Source organism: Xyrauchen texanus, chromosome 22 (genome assembly GCF_025860055.1).
Source record: "Xyrauchen texanus isolate HMW12.3.18 chromosome 22, RBS_HiC_50CHRs, whole genome shotgun sequence".
Taxonomy (NCBI): domain Eukaryota; kingdom Metazoa; phylum Chordata; class Actinopteri; order Cypriniformes; family Catostomidae; genus Xyrauchen; species Xyrauchen texanus.
The window spans coordinates 25,362,270-25,385,058 of record NC_068297.1 but is presented as its reverse complement, the minus strand read 5'-3'; the positions used below and the strand labels follow the sequence as shown (position 1 = coordinate 25,385,058).

At 39.8% G+C, this 22,789-nt stretch overlaps 1 protein-coding gene across 3 annotated transcripts in view; it reads left to right on the top strand.

The window, feature by feature from the left end:
* LOC127662571 (probable E3 ubiquitin-protein ligase RNF144A-A) overlaps positions 1-22,789 on the top strand; it is a 54,035-nt gene that overhangs the window by 20,480 nt on the left and 10,766 nt on the right. For all 3 annotated transcript variants that reach the window (XM_052153817.1, XM_052153815.1, XM_052153816.1), the window contains exons 3-5: positions 7,212-7,316; positions 9,441-9,501; positions 13,728-13,938. In XM_052153817.1, the coding sequence (XP_052009777.1) occupies positions 7,212-7,316; positions 9,441-9,501; positions 13,728-13,938 (377 nt within the window). The remainder of the gene's footprint in view (positions 1-7,211; positions 7,317-9,440; positions 9,502-13,727; positions 13,939-22,789) is intronic.

The following is a 22,789-nucleotide window of genomic DNA, read 5'->3' as shown; positions in this document are numbered from 1 at the left end:
GCAGTAATGTTGGAATGTGGTCTTTATCATTTTATTTTTGACACACAATCAATTTGTTTTTTTATATGTCAAAATGACAGATGTTAATATGAGTGTATTGTCTCTCGAATGGGTTGGGTCACTCCATAAAAAGAAGGAAGGTTATTTCTCTTCTTAAGCACAAGAAATATAATGTAGTGTTTCTTTAAGAAACACAACTTTCTCCACAGGAAGCTGAAAAATGTGGGAAGATATGTGGTGGGCATTTTTTATAGTACTGGCTCGAGTAAGAGCAGGGGAGTCATTACGCTAATAAGTAAACATCTACAAGTCAAATGTCTCAAACAGAGTAAAGATAAATTAGGAAGAGTCAATATTGTTTTAGGGTGCATCATGAGACTTAAAAATGGGTCACCAGGATGATTTAAAGATATTGTTCCAAAAATAAATAAATAAAATTTGATATGTAATAATAATAACAAGAAGAACTTTGAATAGGAGCACATTGAAATATATCATTCAACTAAACACAAAATAAATACTCTCTGTCACCTGACCCACGTACATGCAATCAAACACTTTTTTTTATTACTTTGCAAAGTGCTCAGAACATTATCACATGTCGTTGACATAGCCATTTTCTTTTTCACACTGAGATGATGCAAATGCTTAACTAGTGTGTCATTACTAACCAGTCTTTCATTTCTTTTATGCTGAACATGAGCAGACCAAAGTCAAAAAGTACAATTTATGATTTTTTCACAAGAAAAAGAGTTCCTGAGACCGAGACCCCTTCAAATGAAGCAGCAGAAAATGCTTTCAGCCATCCAAACATGCTGCACACAGCGGAGATCAGCAGAAAAGATTGTGAAGGCGATGCATGCGAACAGCATAGCAGTATCAGTACTGATAGTTCTTGCCCAGCAAAGAATAAGCAGAAATCCAGAGAAGGCCAAATAAAGATGATTATTTGAAGTTTGGGTTCGTCAACTGTTCCGACGCAGGTCATGCTGTAATACCAATGTGCGTAGTATGCGGGGAAAAGTTGGCAAATGAAAGTTGGAAACCAGCAAAGTTGTAAAGACATTTAAGTACACGTCATGCCGATCTGGCGGACAAACCGTTATCTTTTTTTCAGAGGAAGGCTCAAGAAATTCAGTCATCAGCTCATGTACTCAGCAGAAGCATAGCACACAGTCACAAATTGCACTTGGCATCTTATAAAGTTTCATATAGTGTTTCCAAAGAAAAAGCACCCCACATAATTGCAGAGAGATTAATATTGCCTGCTTCACTAGACATATTTATTACAATTCTGGTTGAAAAGGCATCAGAAAAACTCAAACTAATACCTCTTAGTGACATTACTGTGTCACGTCGATTTGGGGATATTGCCCAAAATTTGGAAGGACAGCTTATAGCGAGACTGATTTCAGCTGGACGAGAGCACTGACATTGTATCAAGCGCTATGTTATTGGTTTATGTTCGATACATTTGGCAAGGTGAATTTGTTGAAGATCTTCTGTGCTGCTTAACATTGCCTTCCAGCAGTCAGGAGCACATATTTTTAAAGAGTTAAATGCTTTCATGACAAAATGCGGTTTGGATTGGGCCAATTGCAAAGGCATCACCAGCGACGGGGCAGCCAGTATCACTGGCAAAAATAGCGGAGTTGACAGAAGGATTAATGAGGCAGCAGGACAGAACATTGTTTGGAATCATTGTTTTATTCATCGTGAAGCTTTGGTATCAAAATAAATCCCACCTGAGCTTTAAGTGGTGATGAGAGACATTGTTAAAATTGTAAACTACATTAAAGGTAGTGCTCTTAATAGCTGACTTTTCAAGGCCCTGTGTACTGAAATGGGAGCCGAGCACACGCATTTACTCTTTCATACAGATGTGAGATGGCTGTAGAAGGACAGGGTGGTCAGCCATGTGTACGAATTGAGGGATGAAATACATGCTTTCCTAACTGAGAAACTGTCTCCTCTCGCAAGCTCATTATGTGATGAGAAATGGCTTTTAACCCTGTCTTATCTTGCTGACATATTTTCTGTTCTAAACTAACTGAATCTAAGGAAGGGAGGACAATATTTTCAGACATTGCAAACAAATTCATGCTTTGTTTCCTGACAATGATGAAACATATTGTAGAAAATGGTGTTCCAAAGAAATCGGTCGTTGGCCTGATGCACCTCATTCAGTCACATCTGGATTAACTGATGGGGAATTTCTATCGCTACTTTCCCCAGAAGAAATTCAATGAATTAAAACACAAATGGTGGGTGAAAAATTCCTTTGACTCTGATAGCCCAGATCCAATTGCTGAACTGAATTTAACTCCTGAATAATCAGAAATGCTGCAAATAACCTGTGATGACACACTAAATAGCATGTCTCCAGACCTAAACCCTATTGAGCATCTGTTGGGCATCATCAAGCAGAAGGTGGAGGAGCACAAGGTCTCTAACATCCACCAGCTCCGTGATGTCATCATGGAGGAGTGGAAGAGGACTCCAGTGGCAACCTTTGAAGCTCTGGTGAACTCCATGCCCAAGAGGGTTAAAGCAGTGCTGGAAAATAATGGTGGCCACACAAAATATTGACACTTTGGGCCCAATTTGGACATTTTCACTTAGGGGTGTACTCACTTTTGTTGCCAGCGGTTTAGACATTAATTCTTGTGTGTTGAGTTATTTTGAGGGTACAGAAAATTTACACTGTTATACAAGCTGTACACTCACTACTTTACATTGTAGCAAAGTGTCATTTCTTCAGTGTTGTCAAATGAAAAGTTATAATCAAATATTTGGGTGTACTCACTTTTGTGAGATTATTTATTTATTTATTTATATATATATATAAATAATCTCACAAAAGTGAGTACACCCCTCACATTTTTGTAATTATTTGATTATATCTTTTCATGTGACAACACTGAAGAAATATATTAATATGTGTGTGTTGCCCAAACAGTTTAGTAATTAAGTGTTTGGGTATTTTATTCCCAGCAAATTTGTTTGATTTAGTTTTTGGGCTTTATTACATTTATCTATGATTGAGAAGGTTAAAGTTATTAAAATGAATTGTATTCCAAAATCCAACTACCTGCTACAATCTTTCCCTATAGATGTCCCCCTCTCTTATTTCAAGCAATTTGATAGCATAGTTAAGTCCTTAATTTGGAATGGTAAACATCCCAGATTACATTTCAGTAAATTGCATAGGCCGATTGACAAAGGTGGGCTAGGCCTACCCAAGATTATGTTTATTATTATGAATTCGGTCTCAGACATTTGGCTCATGGGTTGCTTCCACCTAAGAGAGCAGGAAGTTCTAGCCCCTATTTCACCATTGCAAAGCCTTTCTATCAAGCTAACCGGAGCTGTTAAATTACACCCTGTTATCTCGGATTTGCACGCAGGATGGATAAGTGTCCAGAGTGTTTAATTCGGACATTTATTTAAATGTTGCTTCGAGCATATGGCTGAACTCAAAGTTATGTATTAATAAGTCCTCTTTCCTTTAGACAGAGTGGCTTGTGAGGGAGGATAGTATGCTTAGTGACACATATGAAAGTGCTAATTCAGAGTCTGGGGGATGGAGCTTCAACCTCAAGAGATTATGGGAGAAAGATTTAAACTTTGTATTGGAGGAGGGAGTGTGGGCTAGGATTCTAAAAAACATCAAGTCTACATTTAGAGATGCAAGGGTGCACCTTAAGAAGCAATTTAAGATTTTACATTGATTCTATTGGACCCCCTCTAGATTGTATAGGCTTGGTCTTAAAGACACATCCACCTGCTGGCGATGCAAATCAGAAACACAACCCATGTTTTTTGGTGGTGTGTAAAGATCCAAGAATTTTTAGTCTTTGGACACACATTACACAGAACAAGTCAAACCAAACTTTTACTCTCAACAGGCAGTGAAAGATCGATCTTGGACTGTAAGAATCGTTATTGTGATCGTTCAAATTATTTTCAAATGTTCGGATACATTTTTTTAGTTAATTAATTTCCTGTGGAAACTAGGAAGTTATCATGTTCACATAAACAATGGGGAGCACGATTTGGAGGTTGCATTTTTGCTCTAAATTTAGATTTGTACTCCATGTAGTGTTAGGGGTCTGGGTTAGGGCGTAGGGTTAATAAAGTATACCTTCCTGTTGACTGTATTACATCAGATACAAGAAAAAATACAACTAACTTTTGGTGTAATCTCAAAACAATTGTCTTCTGTCCACTGGGAGCAGAGGTTTTGAATTTCGGTAAGCACAGGCCAATTTCAGCAGCATAACTTTAAGCAGCATGTTCGCCCAGAAAGTATTTGGTAAATTAGCCTTTAGAGATAAAGTTAGGTTAACGGGATGGTTCACCCAAAAAAGAAATGTCTCTCATTATTTACTCACCCTCATGACATCCCAGGTGTGTATGTTTCTTCACTAGAACACATTTGAAGAAAAAGAGAAAAATATCTTAGCTCAGTAGTTCCTTAAAATGCAAGTGAATGGAGATTTCTCTTTTGAAGCTCCAAAAATCACAAACGTTATCGATCCTCACTAAATTAATATCTTCTAAAGCAATAATATGTGTTCTGGTGAAGAAATAAAGTCATACACACTTGGGATATCATGAGGATTTTGAGAGCATTTTCATTTTTAGGTGAGTTATCCTTTTAAAATGTATTTTTATTTTATTGTATTTTATTTTAAGCATATTTTAAAAATAAAAATTGAAGTCAGTGGGAGGACCAAAACATGACATATGATTTCAGTCGTATTTTAGGAATGTCTATTTTGTGTTTTCTCTCTGGATCATTTCATGTTTCATGTTTGACGAACCATGTCTGGCTTTCACTATTGTAAGAATGGTACATATTCAAATAAATCAGTGGGGTTTTTACATAAGCCTGAGACATTGCAATTGAAATGTCTCTAAATTTAAGCACAGGGTTCACAGCTATATAGAGAATCTTTACATGCTGTCTTGACTGTGTTCTACGCCAGCAGTGTGATTCACAGTCCAGTAATAAACATTGGAAGCATCTTCAGCCATCTGAGGTTTGCTGTTCAGGGAGTAGTTTTCCTTTGCTGTGATTTGAGCACTGATCTAAGAGCAGTTACATTTATATCTTGGGATTGTAGGCAACATTTGACTCTGAGAAGCCTTGTCTTGGTTATGTCTTTGTGTCTTAAGTATGTTTATGGAAATAACTCCCTCAGACTAAGCATTGGCCAAAATTCCTTTCAAAGTAAATTAACTTACTTGCATAAATGTTTCTGTTAAAACTCGTAATATTTGAGCTTTGACGTTTTTAGTCATTTTAGGGTTTTAGGGTTTGTTGACAAAACATCTTTATGGCAACAAAATTGTAAAATTAGCTATAACTTTACACAGAAATTGTTAGTAAGTGATTTTATCACACTATAATCATATTTACACGCTGTAAAAGGTCTCTTAATGGAAAGGAGGAAGTGGGATATGGCAAGATCCAACTCAAAAATGTAAAACCACAAACTCGCTTTTCAGCGTAACTTAATAACAGCACAGTGTCAGCGTGTGCTCCGCATTGACAAACAGCTGTTTGAGACAATCATTGCCAGGTGATGATTCTTACCGTTCTCATCTCCAGATCCCGCTCTCCATTCACAAGCCGGTGCTCAACCATGCACACACCACTACATATCCCCATCGCCCGACTCAGGCCAGGGAGCCATCTGGCAGTGGCAATTAATCCTCTCCTCTGTCCCTCTTGGAAGTCGAGCAATAAACTGCTCCAGAACCACCAGATCGATGACAGTTCTGACGTCGCATTCCTCAGCCAGCAACCATCTCCGGCAGGTGTCCCGGAGCTGTTGGGCGAAGGCAAATGGGCGGCCGTGCTCGCCAATGGTCATCGAGGTGCCCGGCCGACCTGTTGCAGGATGGCTTTTCTCGAATTGGTGTACACCAGGAGGTTGTCTGCTGGTAACAGCTGCGCCGCAGGTTTAGCTTCCCCGGACAACAGTGAAAATGTTTTCATTTAAAATTTGTATATAAACACACAAACTCATTTTTCAGCGTAACTTAGTAACAGCACAGTTTCAGTTATTATTTTAACATTAAAAAACTGGCCCCATACACTTCCATTGTAAGTGCCTCACTGTAACCCAGATTTTTGCTTTTGTTTTACTTTTAAGAAAAGGAGGGACGAGTCAAAATACATTTTTGTGGTAATCAAAATTATGCCACAAATGCTGTCAATTGAGCTTGACTTTTATTGAACCCAGAATATATATTAAATTCAGTTGCACTTTTTTTTGTTCAGCTTACAATGTTTTGTTTTGTATTGTTAAGAGGGACATGTTTAATTAGTTTATCTTACAAGATTTAGTTTGATGCTGTTTTGTTTTGTGCTGTGTTTTTTGTTTTGTTGAGGAAGAGGGAGACGTTTGGTTTGTTCATCTTACAAGATTTTGTTTGGTACTGTTTTGTTTTGGGCTGTTTTCAAAAATTGGCCCCTATTCTCTGCCATTGTTTATGCATCACTGTAAACCAGATTTTTGCTTTTTTAAAGAAAAGGGTGGGGGTGGGGGGTCAAATAAATTTTTTTGTGGTAATCAACATTATGTCACAAATGCTGTAAATTGGCTTAACTTGTATTGAACCCAGAAAAATTCAGAAAGTCAATTGCACTTTTTTTTGTTCAACTTATAAAATATTTTGTTTTGTTTTGTTGATGGTGAGGGAGAGGTTTGGTTTGTTCATCTTACAAGATTTAGTTTGCCACTGTTTTGTTTTGTTGAGGGTGAAATTTGTTTTGTTCATCTTACAAGAGTTTGTTTGGTGCTGTATTGTTGTGCTAGGTTTTTTGTTTTGTTGAGGGAGTGGGAGACATTTGTTTTGTTCATCTTACAAAATTTGGTTTGGCACTGTTTGTTTTGTGCTGTTTTTTTTTTTAATAAGTTACAGTAGATATTTGTCATGGCCTATTAATACTGTGTGTTTGCAAATTCCATTGCAACCACTAGAGTATAATTAGTCTTGAATACCTTTTCTGATAAATTTCGGTGTTACATTGCAGGGCTACTTAGAGCAAGTTAACAGTTTATTACAAGTGGTTAAATGCCTCTGTCCTCAAATTTCACAGTCTCATGGAAACAGTGAGCAGTTGAAACGAAAGAACATTAAAAAGAGGATGTTGCTTATAATATAATGTAATCTAATCATTTATTATGTTTTAATAGTGCCTGAAGCAGTATGTGGAACTTCTAATCAAAGAGGGCTTTGAAACTGTGATCAGCTGTCCAGATTCTGCCTGCCCAAAACGAGGACATTTACAAGAAAATGAGGTAATGTCAACACACACATGATTATTTTAACACTGTTTATGCACTATTATTAAACTGATGGTTCTGGTGATTGGTAAATGCAACATTGTTGTCATTCTAAAATGCACAATTTAGTAACAGCTAAGATGTAAAACACCTGTTCACTAAATCACTGCACAGCAACCATAGCTGATTGTTATTTTTGTTGCATCTTCTGTTCTTGTTACATTCTTTTATGTCAGGGACTATTTATTCCAGCGCAGTGGCGTGCCCCTCCAAACATTCATCATCCTATTGCGTACCCCCTTTTTAACGCATATATATAACATTCACACAATGTACTCTAGAAAATAGTATGTACATATAACACAATTTCCTTTGTAAAACAGCTCTATAATATCAAACATGTTATGTTGGTACATTATTTTACATGTTATATTTATCATTTATACAGTATATTGAATAAATAGTTAACCTATTAATGAGATGGGTGTGCTAGATATGACATCCCCCCTCATTGTGTCACAGGAGCAGGATAGAGTACCAGCACTTTATAAGAGTTGCTGGTACTGTGTCGGGAATTGCGCATCACTGCAGGTACGGCATTGCCGGCCAACTTCGAGTTCTGCGGGGAAATATCTATGCAATTGCATGGTCAGCTCAAGGTGCTTTTTTTGTGTCACATTTGACACAATCTGCAAGGTTGAGGTCATTTCCTGAAAAAAATAAATAAATCATGCAACATGAGCTGTAGGGTGTGACCAAATGCGAGTGAAAATTACTGCGTGAACGTGGAAAAAAAATATTTGGCCGCACCTGTGTGACATCTGTCATCAAAATGTATGAACTTATACAATCAAAATCAAAAATCCCTATGCATCTCACCTATTATACAAATTATGTTTCAAGATAGGGTCATTTCATTGCATGCTATTTCTCGTACCTTTATGACACGACCATTTTGGTGTTTCTACTTTTAAATCTCATAATTTTGTTAGCGTACCCCTATTGTCTCCTCACATACCCCCATGGGAATGCGTACTCCAGTTTGGGATACACTGTTCTTGCGAAAGGATGGTATTTATTGAAGTGAAAATGTATGTCTTGTATTTTTTATTATATAGTAGCAATTTTATAAAAGCAATAAGGCACTTAAGGCCATGCTATATCTTAAATATATAGTCATTATTGTAGAGGTTGCTGCTAAAGATCTAACAACGCCCTGTAGTCTTGACTATTTATACCATACATCTTGTACCCTAGTGCTTAATTATAAATCAGATTGTTCTGGTTTTGCATGCTGATTGGTCAGTACGGAGTTCCAGGTGTAGTAACAGCTACATATCAATGTATATCACTGTGCATTCCCATGGAATAACATTTTGTTATTGTTTATATGTCAGGGACTATATCGTCTAGCAGTGCTGCAATGAAGTTTTTTAACAAACCCTGCAATAGTTGCAGATGCTGGAATAACGGATGAATGTTATACCTCAAATTTCCAAACAAAATCCTAAAACGGACCAGATTATCTATATTCAGGAGAGATTATGGCTCTTTTGGTATAAAATGGGTGCTGATATCTCTGCAGTCAGACTGTCTATAAAATCCTCTCATGTCTGAGGTTAGTGCGAGTGCAGGGTTCCTCCTCACTGCTGGAGGCTCATTGTGAGGATTGCTGGCTCATTCAGTATTCTCTGCATCAAAGCAGCTAAACCTGAGGAGTCAGATCCCGATCCAAAGCAGCAGAGCAACTAATGTGTTGCTTTGGTAATCTTTAAAGATAGAGAGTCAATTCTGTTCTACTAGCTTCAACAAAAACAATTGCAAAAAATATTTTTTGTTTACAAGATTGTTCCCCAAAATGTTACCTTAAGGATCTATTTCTGTTTGTTCTAACCAATAAAAATTACTTTAGTTGGTGTAACCTAGCTTGTCAGGTTGATTAAATCTGATTAAATAACATTTTTGATTTGAAAACCATAGAATTGTTTACATTGTAGACACCCTCTTTGATATTTGGTGTATGTTCACCCAGATGAAATAGAAATATAAAAGGCAATATCTATAAAGTGTGAAGTGCCTTTGTATCCATCAGACCACATTGTTCTTAACTGCCTTTGTCTATCTCTCTCACTCTCCCAGATTGAATGCATGGTGGCCACAGAGATAATGCAGAGATACAGGAAGATGCAGTTTGAGAAGGGTAAGTGGAAAACCTGTCTGTCCATCAGGGGGGCGATAACGATGACAGCCTGCCACTTGATGACGTTTTTGAATGTCACCCAGGATTTCGAGCATAAGTCTGCATCATTATGTTACAGAACTAGTTCACACAAAAAAGAAAATTCTGTCATTATTTTGTGAAGGTTTATTCTGGAATGGAAATTGTGGCAGGATGGAGGGCGGGGCCGGGTTGTGATCATACACACCCGGTCCCTTATCAGGCAAGCCTCCGAGATGGATAAAGGCCGATGACAGACGGTGGTGCGACGAGAGAGAGATAGTTTATGGACATGTCCGTCATGTGTGTGTTTGTCTTTTAAGTTTATCATTAAACCTATTATTTATATTGTCAAGCCGGTTCTCGCCGCCTCCTTTCCATCAAACTTCTTTACACTGGTGCCGAAACCCAGGAAGGAGGAGGGATGCCCGTCGCGGAGTCCTCGACACTGCCGTCCACCCAGGGGAGCGCCGCTGCCATCCACCGGGGAGGGATTAGACCGACCGTCCGGATGCGGTGAATGGCCGCCGTCCGTGAGGCGAGTGGGGACTGGACTCCCCGACCGCCTGGAGTGATGGAGCAGCTGCCAGGGGCGGAGGAGTGTCCCCACGAGTCGCCGAGAATGCGGAGGGGCGTTCTGACCGATGTGGGGAGAAGCGGCTGTCGTCCGCCTGAGAGGGTGGAGGAGTGGTCGAGGACCATGCGACGGTGTATCGGTGAACCTGCGAGTAGTTTTATTATTATTTTTTTTTTGACAATATAAATAATAGTTTTAATTATAAACTTAAAAGACAACAAACACACACATGACGGATGTGTCCGTAAACTCTCTCTCGTCGCACCACCGTCTGTCATCGGCCTTTATCCCTCTTGGAGGCTTAATTTGCCTGATAAGGGACTGGGTGTGTATGATCACAACCCGGCCCCGCCCTCCACCCTGCCACAGACATATATACTGCAAAAATATATATATTTTCCATAGAAAATACAGTATAATTTAATATTCATGACACTTTTTTTATTAAATGTTACATTCCCCTAAAAGTATATTTATTCACACCAAGTTTACATTATTTATATTTATCTGATTTTACTATATATGTTACTGAATAAAAAAACAAGCATTATCTTTTAAATGTTCACCTTTAAATTCTTCTGTGCTGCCAAGCATTCTCAGGTTTAACTTTTTTTTTATTTGTTGTTATTATTATTATTTTTTTTTTTACAGTGTACAGTATTAATAATATTTGTCATGTCTTAAAAAGGTCTTACAAGACTTTAATAGGCTTACTGTAAGACAACCAGAACAGATTTAAGTGGCATCATTCCAACAAATAGCCAAGCAGCTATTAAAATAGGTTGCATGTTCATCATGTTCTGTAGTTGTCCAATCAATATTACCTTTGTAAATATGCAATACTAATGTTAGCCCAGGGATTATTGTCCAAACCTGACCACACAGGCTTTAAGAAATGCTGTTGTTTACCCAAAAATTATAATTCTGTCATAATTGACTCACCTCCGTTTCGTTCCAAACAAATATGAGAAAAAGGAGAATATTTGAATACAATACTTTACATTAAAAAAGAAAAATATCATGAAAGTAATCCACGTACTTTTTTCATCATAATCTTCTAAAGACGTATGCTAGGTTTTAGTGAAAAACTTCCCAAACTTTGTCATTTTTAAGTGAATCTCTTGACGTCTGTTGAATGTTCATAAATGCATGGTAGATGCTCGTTCACAGTGGCTCAAGTGACATCAAGATTTTTAGTCTCCAAGGCACTATCCACTGCCATTCGAGGCTCTACACGAACATTTTAGTTTGTGAACAATTTTAGGGGCACAGACTAAGTTCCGTTTTTTTCTGTGTAACTGTTAAAGTATCAAAACAGAGCATGCATATACACAATAAAAATATGTAATACACAAAACATGCTTTATAAATTACTACAGAATTCATAAACAAAAGATCATTGACACCGTCTCTGATAAACCTTCCATTTGCCATTTCACATCTATCATATCACTTCAGAAGACATGGATTTAACCACTGGAGTCGTATAGATTACTTTTATTCTGCATTTATGTGCTTTTTGAAGTTTCAAAGTTCTGCATTCACTTGCATTTTATGGCCCTACAGATCTGAAATATTCTTCTAAAAAAATCTTTATTTCCTTTCTACAGAAGAAAGAATGCCATACAATACACATTTGGGATGGCATGAGGGTAAATTATTAGAGATTTTTCATTTTGGGGTGAACTATTCCTTTAGCCTTGGGTTGAGTATAGTATGAAAAGCCTATGTGTCTGAAGCAATCTGTGTAGTGATCTGAAATGCCTTTCATTTTAACATGTGTAGCTTCAAGTTAGAAATCTCCAAGATTATAGAGACTAATAAGGAGTCAGTTAAATTTGTGTTAATTAGATACATTTGATCAAAAGAATGCATGTTCTCTTACACAGATAAGACCTAAGGCTCTTTAACTCTGTGCCATTTACTCAGCATATGAATCATCTCTTTTTCATCATCCTCATCAGTAGGGGGTCCCAGACTCTGAGCTCTGATAAGTCTCCAGTATAGTTGGAATCATAGGACATATTTGCTTGAGATATTCCCCCTCCATAAGCTCCAGAGCATTACATGGCTTTGAAAAAGGACACAAGAGAGAAATGCATACGCCTTGACATCTGGCAATTGTTCCCATCCTGGGAGCCTTTCTCTCTTTCTTTTGGTGCGTATTTTACCTTGAGTGTTGCCATGATGCCAACTTTCTCATAAATGGATGAAATGAGGGACAAATGAGCAGACTGAAACTCATGATTCCACAGTCATGGAAACTCTGGGGATATAATGAATAAAATCCTGAAAAGTCAGGCAATTTCAATAACACATTATATAACATGATTGTATTTGTTACTACTCCATTAGTTAACAGACTAAAATTACTTCAACAGCACTTGGTTAATGTTCATTTTACAGATCATATACCATTTTTATAAATTTCGTTATTCTAAATTAATACATTATAAACTAACATGTTATGGAAATCAGTCAAAAGGTGTGAGCACCATGAAAAATGCATTGACATAGGCCATCAGTCATTGTGTGCAGTATACATGCACAGTTATAATGGTGCTACAGTGTTCTACGTGCTTCATCTGGCTTTCCAAGTTTATGTGACACCATGTGTAATCAAATATTTGAAGGAGAGACATCAGTTCAAGATGTTAATTATATGTTGCTTATCTTTGTACAGCATAAGTTGTAGTTAGTCTGACATTTCAAAAATCAGAGTGGCAAAATTCCAGTCAACTAATGCATTTATATGACATTTAAGAAGACTAATTATTGTTTATGTAAGTCAGACTGAAATCGAACTTGTAAACACATTGAGGTTTCTGTAGAACTGGGGCAAAATCGTGTCTAATATATATGTGCACCAAAGGCTGAGCCAAAAGTGCCTGCTGTGTTAAATGTAAGAGTATGTTCGGTTAGTGAGAGATTCACAGTTCAGCTGGGGGCAGATAAAAAAAGTGTGCCATCCTGACTCAAGACAACAAAAAATGGCTGTCAGCAGATACAATGATAGCACACTTTCTATCATACTTCTCCCCAACTGCACATGACATACTGTTGATAACCAGGCTTAGCCATATGTTGCAAACAGATGTTTTTGCATTCATAAGGCAGACGAGTAAGTGAAAACAAACAGATAGTTGTGGCTCTAAAATATGATTGGAGGAGCCACATTTGAAGCCATTGTAAAATAGCTGATATACACAAATATTTTACACCATTTTACACTCCAGTAGAATTATGAATTAATGTGATACAATTTGATACAAATCATACAGTTTTCTAAGAAATCAGACTTAACTGTTAGCTCAGGTAGAAATAGCTCTTTAAAGTTTACCTTTTTTTTTTTACCATAGTTTACCATAGTAAGTTCACTGTATTGCATGACCTCTCTTGGCTTATTGATTTAATAAACATTACATCATTTATATAAAGCCATGACAAGCATTTGCACTGGTTGGATCTCATTTCTAAGGGCAGATGAGGCCAAAGCTTTTCTTGTTTATTACCCATTCATCTCTGATGCTGTAACTGTGATGACCTGTCAGACTACATCAGCTGTTAGCAGCCTAAAATCGTATACTCACAAAAAAACTGCGTCTGATTCCTCATTTCGCTCCCCCCACAGAGGTGTTGCTGGACCCGCGCCGGACCTGGTGCCCATCCTCCACGTGCCAGGCTGTGTGCCAACTGATAGAGTCTGACATGGCGCTTCCGCAGTTGGTGCGCTGCAGTGTTTGCACACACAAGTTCTGTTCCGCCTGCAAGGCCAGCTGGCACCCGGAGCAAGACTGCCAGGAGAACGTTCCCATCACCTCTTTTCTACCTGGAGAGAGCAGGTACTGTACTGATGCCTGTGAAACACCTCCCATCTCGTCTCATCTTTTCATTTTTTTTCAGCTACACCTGCTGCAAAAAGTTTTTTTTCTAAATCAGTATTTTTGACTTGTTTTCCATATGTAAATATACTTTAAAACACAGTCAATGTCCTTGAGAAGCACATTTTTGTAATTTTGTAAATTATTTTTCTTACCCCAATGGCAATTTGTTTGGTTTTTTATATCTGCTTAAAGCAAGAAATAAAGCAAATGTGGTATGAACTAAATTCAAGATATATTGTCAGAAAACAAGTTTTATTTTATCTTATTGAGGGCGATGGCCACCCTCTTGGTCCAGGAGCGTCACCTCTGGCTGAACATGGTCGAGATGCGCGACGTTGACAAGGCACGCTTTCTCAATGTCCCCGTCTCCCAGCTTGGCCTCTTCGGTGACACCGTCGACGACTTCGCCCAGCAGTTTTCGGTGGTAAAGAACTGGCCAAACCAGCGTGCCCCGCCTGCTCACCGAGTGCGTCCTCCTGCGGCTAAACAACAGGTAGCCCCGCCTCAACCCTGGCCCTGCTCTCAGCCCCAGCATCGAGAACCTCGCAGGCGGCGTACGCCCCCCGTCTCCAGGACCCCTTCCAGGACCAGAGACGGGTGACCCAGGCAGTCAGACATTCGCTCTGGAGCTGGTACCAAGACCACTCGGAGGGCCGGGAGGAGAACCCTTGATTCATTTGCCGCACACTCTCAATAAAGAGCGATTTCCTCACTCCCTGGGTCATCCAGCCGGTGCGCGCCATTCTCATGGCACCGCAGCACCAAAACTCTACAGTCCCGGCTCCCCAGACACAGTTCCCTTGCCTCCGGCCCCGCGACTGCTCAGCCCCGTCAGGCCAGCGGCGGGTTGCGACCAATCTTGGACTTGCAAGTTCTCAACCGGGCCTTACACAGACTCCCGTTCAAAATGCTCATGAAAAAACTAATTCTTACCTGTGTTCGACAGCTAGATTGGTTCGCGTGGTAGACCTGAAGGAATGCGTAATTCCACGTCTCCAATCTGCCTCAACACCGACCCTTCTTACGATTCACGTTCGACCGCCAGGCGTATCAGTACAAGGTCCTCCCCTTCGGCCTGTCCCTGTCCCCTCCCGACTTCATGAAGATTGCAGAGGCAGCTCTTGCCCCGCTAAGGGAAGTGGGCATCCACATACTGTACTACCTAGATGACTGGCTCATCCTGGCTCACTCTCGAGAGTTACTGTGCGCTCACAGGGACCAGATTCTCAGGCACCTCAGCCGTCTAGGGCTTTAGGTCAACTGGGAAAAGAGAAGCTCGTCCCGATTCAGAGAATCTCTTTTCTTGGCATGGAGTTAGACTCGGTCTCAATGACAGCGCGTCTCACCAACGAGCGCGCTCAGTCAGTGCTCAGGTGCCTCGCTCTCTTCGAGCGCAGCACAGTGGTTCCTCTAAAACAATTCCAGAGGCTCCTGGGGCATATGGCATCCTCAGCTGTTCGGGTTGATGCATATGAGACCGCTTTAGCACTGGTTACAGACTCGAGTCCCGAGATGGGCATGCCGCCACGGCACATTCCGTGTGACAATCACCCCTTCTTGCCGTCAGACTTTCAAACCTTGGACAGACATCTGCTTTCTGCGGACCAGAGTCCCCTTGCAGCAGGTGTCCAGACGTATCGTGGTGACCATAGATGCCTCTCACCAGGGTCGGGGTGCCGTGTGCAACGGGCACGTTGCTGCTGGCCTCTGGACAGGACCCCGGCAGCGTTGGCACATCAACTGCCAGTTGATGGCTGTATCTCTTGCCTTACGGAGGTTTCTCCCACTAATCCGGGGCAAGCACGTCTTGATCCATTCAGACAGCACCGCGATGGTAGCATACATAAATCACCAAGGCGGCGTGTGCTCTCGTCATATGTCACAACTTGCCCACCATCTCCTCCTTTTGAGTCAGCCACGACTCGGCTCGCTGCGCGCCACTCACATCCCTGGCAACCGCAACACGACAGCGGACACGCTGTCACGGCAGGTTTCGCCCAGCAGAGAGTGGTCCAGCTGATTTGGGACCGATTTGGGACCAATTTGGCAAGGCACAGATAGATCTCTTTGCCTCCCAAGACAACTCCCAATTCCTGCTCTGGTACTCCCTGACAGGAGCTCCTCTTGGGACAGATGCGCTGGCACACAGCTGGCCCCGGGGGCTGCGCAAGTACGCATTTCCTCCAGTGAGCCTTCTTGCACCTGTGCTGTGCAAGATCAGGGAGGACGAGGAACAGGTCATCCTGGTGGCCCCTTACTGGCCCACCTGGGCCTGATTCTCGGATCTTACGCTCCTCGCGACAATACCTCTCTGGAAAATTTCCCTGAGGAAGGACCTTCTTTCTCAGGGACGGGGCACCCTCTGGCACCTGCACCCAGACCTCTGGAACCTCCACGTCTGGCCCCTGGACGGGATGCGGAATATCTAGTGGATCTACCACCTGCAGTCGGGGACACAATCAACCAAGCCAGAGCCCCCTCCGCCAGGCAACTTTATTCCCTAAAGTAGCGCTTGTTCCCGAATTGGTGTTCTTCTCGAGCCGAAGACCCACAGAGGTGCGCAGTTCGGTCACTGCTTTCATTCCTGCAGGAGAGGCTGGAGGGGAGGCTGTCCCCCTCCACCTTGAAGGTGTATGTAGCTGCTGTCGCAGCCCACCACGACGCAGTAGATGGCAAGTCCCTAGGTAAGCATGACTTGATTATCAGGTTCCTGAATGGCTGAATGACAAAAATACTAATTAATGACTGCATAAATATCTGCCCTTTGTTATTACTCTATTGAAACATATCGAAGGGCTAATTACCATTGCAGGGGGAGGGACATTCTTATTCTAGAAAGCATTCAGTTGGACAAAAACCTGTGTAGTGCAGCATAAGTCATCCTTGACAAGAAGGACTGTCAATTTTAAATGTGTATATCTACTGAAAGGGAATTTTGTCAACATTTAGGAGTGTACTAGCATACAGATGACCTCAAAGCAAATGTATGTGCACTAAAAGCCGTTGAAGCTCTATAGCCAGTATGTGATTATAGCTGTCACGATAAGGCTTGTAACTATGTAACAATTTTTGTTATTAAGTCTACATAAGACATAAGATTTGAAATGAAATACCTCATTCTGTCTTCATGTTTTTCTGCACTTTTGAGCATTCATATAATTCAGCTTAGAAATGGGTCTCTGCTCCAAGATGTTTAAGAGCATGCTGCTCTCGGCTCAGTAAGTCAGATATTCACATTCCAAACATTTGAACGGTGTAGAAGATAATCCAGGTAATCGTGCTTGCAGAAAATTCACATACTGTGAACAGGAGGCTATACATACTGCAAAAACAGCATAGAGTAGTATGCCATTGCGAACAGTTCAAAAAACATATCAATAGGGACACTAAACATGCATTTTTACGTCCTGGGTGGTAGTTTTACACAGTGATTGGACACTTATAATTTTCGGCAATTTTTAGGATCTTTTGGGCGGGTTTTAAGCAGACTTTGGGCTAGAAATTTTTGCTGGACCTTGCAACCCTGATCTTAGGTCTTGTAGGAATGAGCACTTAGCAAGAACTGGAGTGAATTACTCCACACTACTCACAATACATACTGCATACAGCCTCTCAAGTTTTCAGATCTGTTTTTTATCATTGTATACCGCTCTGTATCAAGCTCTGAAAATCCAGCCAATGGAGAAGTACAATGGAGTGCAGTAGGCCACCTTTGAAAATGCTATTTAATTGTAGTTGTTGGAAGGCTAAATCCAAGAATAAAAAAAATTGGATTCGACTGGAAAAGGAGGTGACGAGTAGATAAAATGGATAGACAATTATTCAAAATAATGTTTAATTTATTCATAAAGTTGTTTCATTGCAATGGCCATGACATATCTTCCATTACTTTGGACACTGTTTTAATTCAAATGTTCTTGAATCACAAAAAAAATTTTATATTAACGCTTATATTGTGATGTGTATCATTATTGGACAAACATTTCAAGAAAATTGTGATATAATTTTTTGCTCAAATCGTCTATCCTTAGTTGTTACCTTTAAATGATAGTTCACCCAAAAATGAAAATCCGCTCATCATCTTGCCATCCCAGATGTGTATGACTTTATTTCCTCTGCAGAACAAAAACAAAGATTTTAGGTCTTTACAACACAAGTGAATGGTGGCCAGAACTCAGAAGCTCCAAAAAGAACATAAAGGCAGCATAAAAGTCCAGTAGTTTAATCCATGTCTTCAGAAGAAACATGATAGGTGCGGGTGAGAAACAGATAAATATTTAAGTCCTTTTTTACCATCAATCTCCACCTATGACCTGCCCCAACCAAGGTGGCTAAATGTGGAAGTGAAAGTGTAGATTTGCAGTAAGAAATTATTTAAATATTGAGCTGTTTCTCACCCACACCTATCATACCACTTTTAGAAGATATGAATTTAACCACAGGAGTCGTATGGATTACTTTCATGCTGCTTTTATGCCCTTTTTGGATCTTCAAAGTTCTGATTACCATTCACTTGTATTGTATGGACCTACAGAGCTGAAACATTCTTCTAAAAAATCTTTATTTGTGTTCTGTAGAAGAAAGAAAGTCATACACATCTGGGATGCATGAGGGTGAGTAAATGATGAGACAATTTTTATTTCAGTCAGGACCACTTACGTCAAAATAATAGATTTGAAGACTTCATAGACTATTATTTGACTTGTGATGAAGCATCTGTTGATGTTAGTGGTATTGTTCTGTTCTGGGCAAACTCTCCGCCCATCCATGAAGCCATGCATAGACCGAGCAGTGAGTGCAGCAAAAACCCCAGGGGTAACAGAACAGATCCAGCTGAAATATTACAATAATGTTAAAAAAGTTTATATTCTGACAGTGCAACATAGTTCAGTTCAGTTCAGTTTATTGGATAATAGATTAAATGGACACTTAAAAAGAAACCTTCAAATACTTTATATCGCTTTGTATTTCAAGAACAAGGTGCAATAATGTTGAAGATAGGAATTTCAAACTGGCAATCAATTGTAGTCTTAGAGCACAGAATGACAAGTGAGATATAGAGAAAACTAAAAAGCAAAGCTGCCATCCAAGAGGTGTAGCTGCGAATGGAGGAGGGTGTCAAGTGCAGCTTGCATCCATGCAGTGGAAAGGCAGCTAAGGCATTGCATATAAATGGAGGACTTAAATAGAAACGCTCTGAATAGCATCTGAATTGTATTGGTAGATGACATAATCAGCTGGGTGTCAGCTGATTGCAAGCGTGACTCACGTGACCTGCCTGAACTAAGGCTACGCTTCATTTTTGGGAGAACTATCCCTTTAATTCGATTTTTCTATTAGATCTGACTCGGAGGGAAAACTGTCATTTCTGTAACCAGATGTTTTAAGTTAATTCAGACACCATAAAATGATTGTCCCTTGAATTAAAGTGATTGCTGTCAATTTGAATAAAAACAGTTAATTTTACCACATTAAGTAAATTTTAGAGTTATTTGCAATATTTTTACAGTGTACTTTCTTAATAAATACCACTGGTCTTACTGTACACGATTCATCTATGCATGTTATTTAAAAGAAAATCAATTTTTGTTTTTTTATTTATTTTTATTTAATCAAAATTAAATATCTTTCTCTGCCTCTGAAATGACCTTTCTTTCCTGGAGATGTAATCAAGACCTTGTCAGGGTTAATATTAAAAAAATATTTTTACTAATAAAATTATAGTACTTTCACAATTCGTTCAAATCCCTATAGATGAAATAGATAAAAAAAAATTATGAATATCTGATTAATATATTACACCACAAATATCAGTTCTGTTTGTCTTTAAATTATGTATAACATAAACATCTGAAATAATCATATTTACGGAGTAAATCTGCCAATCAGCCCAGCTATTTGCACTCCAATAGTCTGTTGGAAACCCAGAAATTGAAGACAAACTGCACCTCCTGTGTCGCTGCAGTGGTGTGGGTGTAACAATGGTGTGGATGTGCTTTTCTCGTGTGCATGACCCGAGTATTTTCCCTCTTTTTCTGATCCTCTTTCCTGTCGCCACTCTTCAATGGTTAGTTCACACAAAAAAAAATTCTCTCATCATTTAATTACCTTTAAGCCTTCCCAGATGTGTATGACTTTCCTTCTTCAGCAGAACCGAAGTGATATATATAAGCAGATTTCAATTCAGTTTGTCCATATAATGCATGTAAATGGGTGCCATCAGGCTGCTGGCTGTTTAACGATCCAAAAGGCATATTTAAGCAGCATAAAAGTAATCCACACGACTCCAGTCCATCAATTAATGTCTTCTGAAGCAAACCGATGAGTTGGTATAAGAACCAAATTGATAATTTAAAACGTTTTTAAATTTAAATCGTTGTTTCTCCCCAGCGCTGTATTTCTCGCGTGACGTTCGTTCCTCTGTTGTGTACAAAGCACTCGCTTCTGACTTCTTGCGTGAGTGCACTATTGCGCTTATGTCACTGATGCGTTGACTGCTGGCAGGGAGCGATTTTTATTTTAAGTTAATAAAGTTTTAATTATCGATTATTTTTACACAAACCTATCGATTTGACTCAGAAGACATTAATTGATTGATTGAGTCATGTGGATTACTTGTATGCTGTCTAAAAATGCCTTTTGGATCGTCAAAAAGCCAGCAGAATGATGGCACCCATTTACGTGCATTGTATGGACAAACTGAGCTGAAATCTGCCTATAAAAATATTCACTTCGGTTCTGCTGAAGAGGGAAAGTCATACACATCTGAGATGGCTTAAAGGTAAGTAAATCATTATTGATAATAACAAAATTCATTTTTGGGTGAACTGACCCTTTAATATGTCCTTTTAATACTACTTATAATAATAAATACAAATGAATATAAAGGTTGTTCCTTGCAGTGATTTGGTTACGGTGACTGTCGGGGTGTTGAGAGAAAGGTTTGATCCAGGTAAAATTAATCATAGTTTTACAATAGTAATTTTCTAGTGACTGATTTATTTTTCTTTCTTTTTTTGGGCGGAAGCCATAGTTTTAATGCAATTAACCGTGGTTTTACTACAGTAATATGGTGTTGTTATTGTATGGGTGGCCACTATGATTTTACTACAAAATGCAGTGGTGATACTATGGTTACTGTGGTAAAGCCATGGTTCATTTTTATAATGGTGGGTTAAGGTTGGGTTTCGGAGTAGGCGCTGGTATATGGTGTCTGTGGGACACTAAATAAACACAATAAACTTGCTGCAATGATGCCCCAATATTCTATGTTAGTATTTAATTAATACCGTAAAGGTTGTATAAGAGCTCCTCAACTCTTAAATTGCCCATTCTTAAATAGTTATGGAGACTACTAAGAGTTGCTTGGTAGAAGCAGTGCGTACTCTTGAATGGCGAAGGCCAGTGGCCATCTTCATTCCCAAGGAACAGAAATCCAGCAATATTAGTCCATTTTAGAGTATTGCTCTACTGAATGTGGAGGGAAATGTATTATTTTCAGTGGTAGGAAGGGTCTAACTACCTCCTAAAAAATAGATACATGGACACAAGCTGCCAGAAGGCAGACATACCAGGTTTTCCAGGGTGTGTGGAGTATCCATCAATATGGGAGCAGATCTAGTCTGCCAAGAGAGACAAGAAAGAACTCTTATGTAGTTTTGCTGGGCCTGGCAAATGCCTATGGATCGGTTCCACACCAGCTCGTCAGCTATGCACTGAAGTTTTTCCATGCACCAGAGTGTATTAAGAGCTTGGTGGACAGTTACTATGGGGACCTGAAAATATATCATGCAAGGAGCACACAACTGGTTGGCAGCAACTGGATAAGGTAACTGCAAAGATTTGATCAATTGCTCCCATCCTGTTCACAGCTGCATTTGAAATCTTCCTTTTGGTGCCAGACAGATGGCAGAGGAATCTGTGCACAGTCTGGAGTGAGATTGCCAGAGCTGCGTAGCTATATAGACAACGTCACAAGCATCCTCCAGAGACTCTTAAAAGGCTAGAAGAGTTTTTATCATGGGCCAAGATGAAGATTAATACATATCCTTTCCATTCGTAAGGGAGTTAGGAGCGACCAGATATTGTTTGAAGTGAATGGGGAAGAATCCCTGTACTGCAGAGCAGCCCATTCAAAGTTTAGGGAGAGAATACACAGCAGATCTTTCAGATAAGCACATGGCAGGATTGACTTTGAAGCAACGGAAAGAGGGCTTGGATAAGATAGTCTAATACAAGGTGTGATGTTAGCCATTTTCATTGTATCATTGCCTGATGTGGTCATGTGTGAGATCGCTGCAGTGGCAAGGATGGACAACAAAGCCAACTGCTACATCAAGAAATGGCTGAGCTTGCCACGTTTTCTTTCAGATGTAGAACTGCCACTAAAGTCCATCACTCTAGACACTCATCCTATGTGAGGACGAAGCTAAAATATGCTAATCTGACTGCTGAGTGCAGGGAAAATGGATGGAGGGCTGCTACTTACTTGTGGAGGTTGGGTGTTGAGGATTTATGGGACGATCAATGCGACATCTATTGAAAGACATTGGTATCATTGGATCAGGGTTGAAGAAGTCTCTGATGGAAATGGCTGCACGATCCGTGGCTGCATGGTACGACCTGTAAAGGAGAAAGTTCTTGATGGGGCTGCAAGAACTAGAAGCAATGAAAAGGAGCCCAGCTTCAGGGGTGGCAGGGAGACCAGCAGGTATAGACAAATGCCTGTGCATCTTTTTAGGGGTGTAAATAGCATCTATCACTATTTGCACTTAGTGCAAATAGCATTTGATATCATATTCTTGCTATT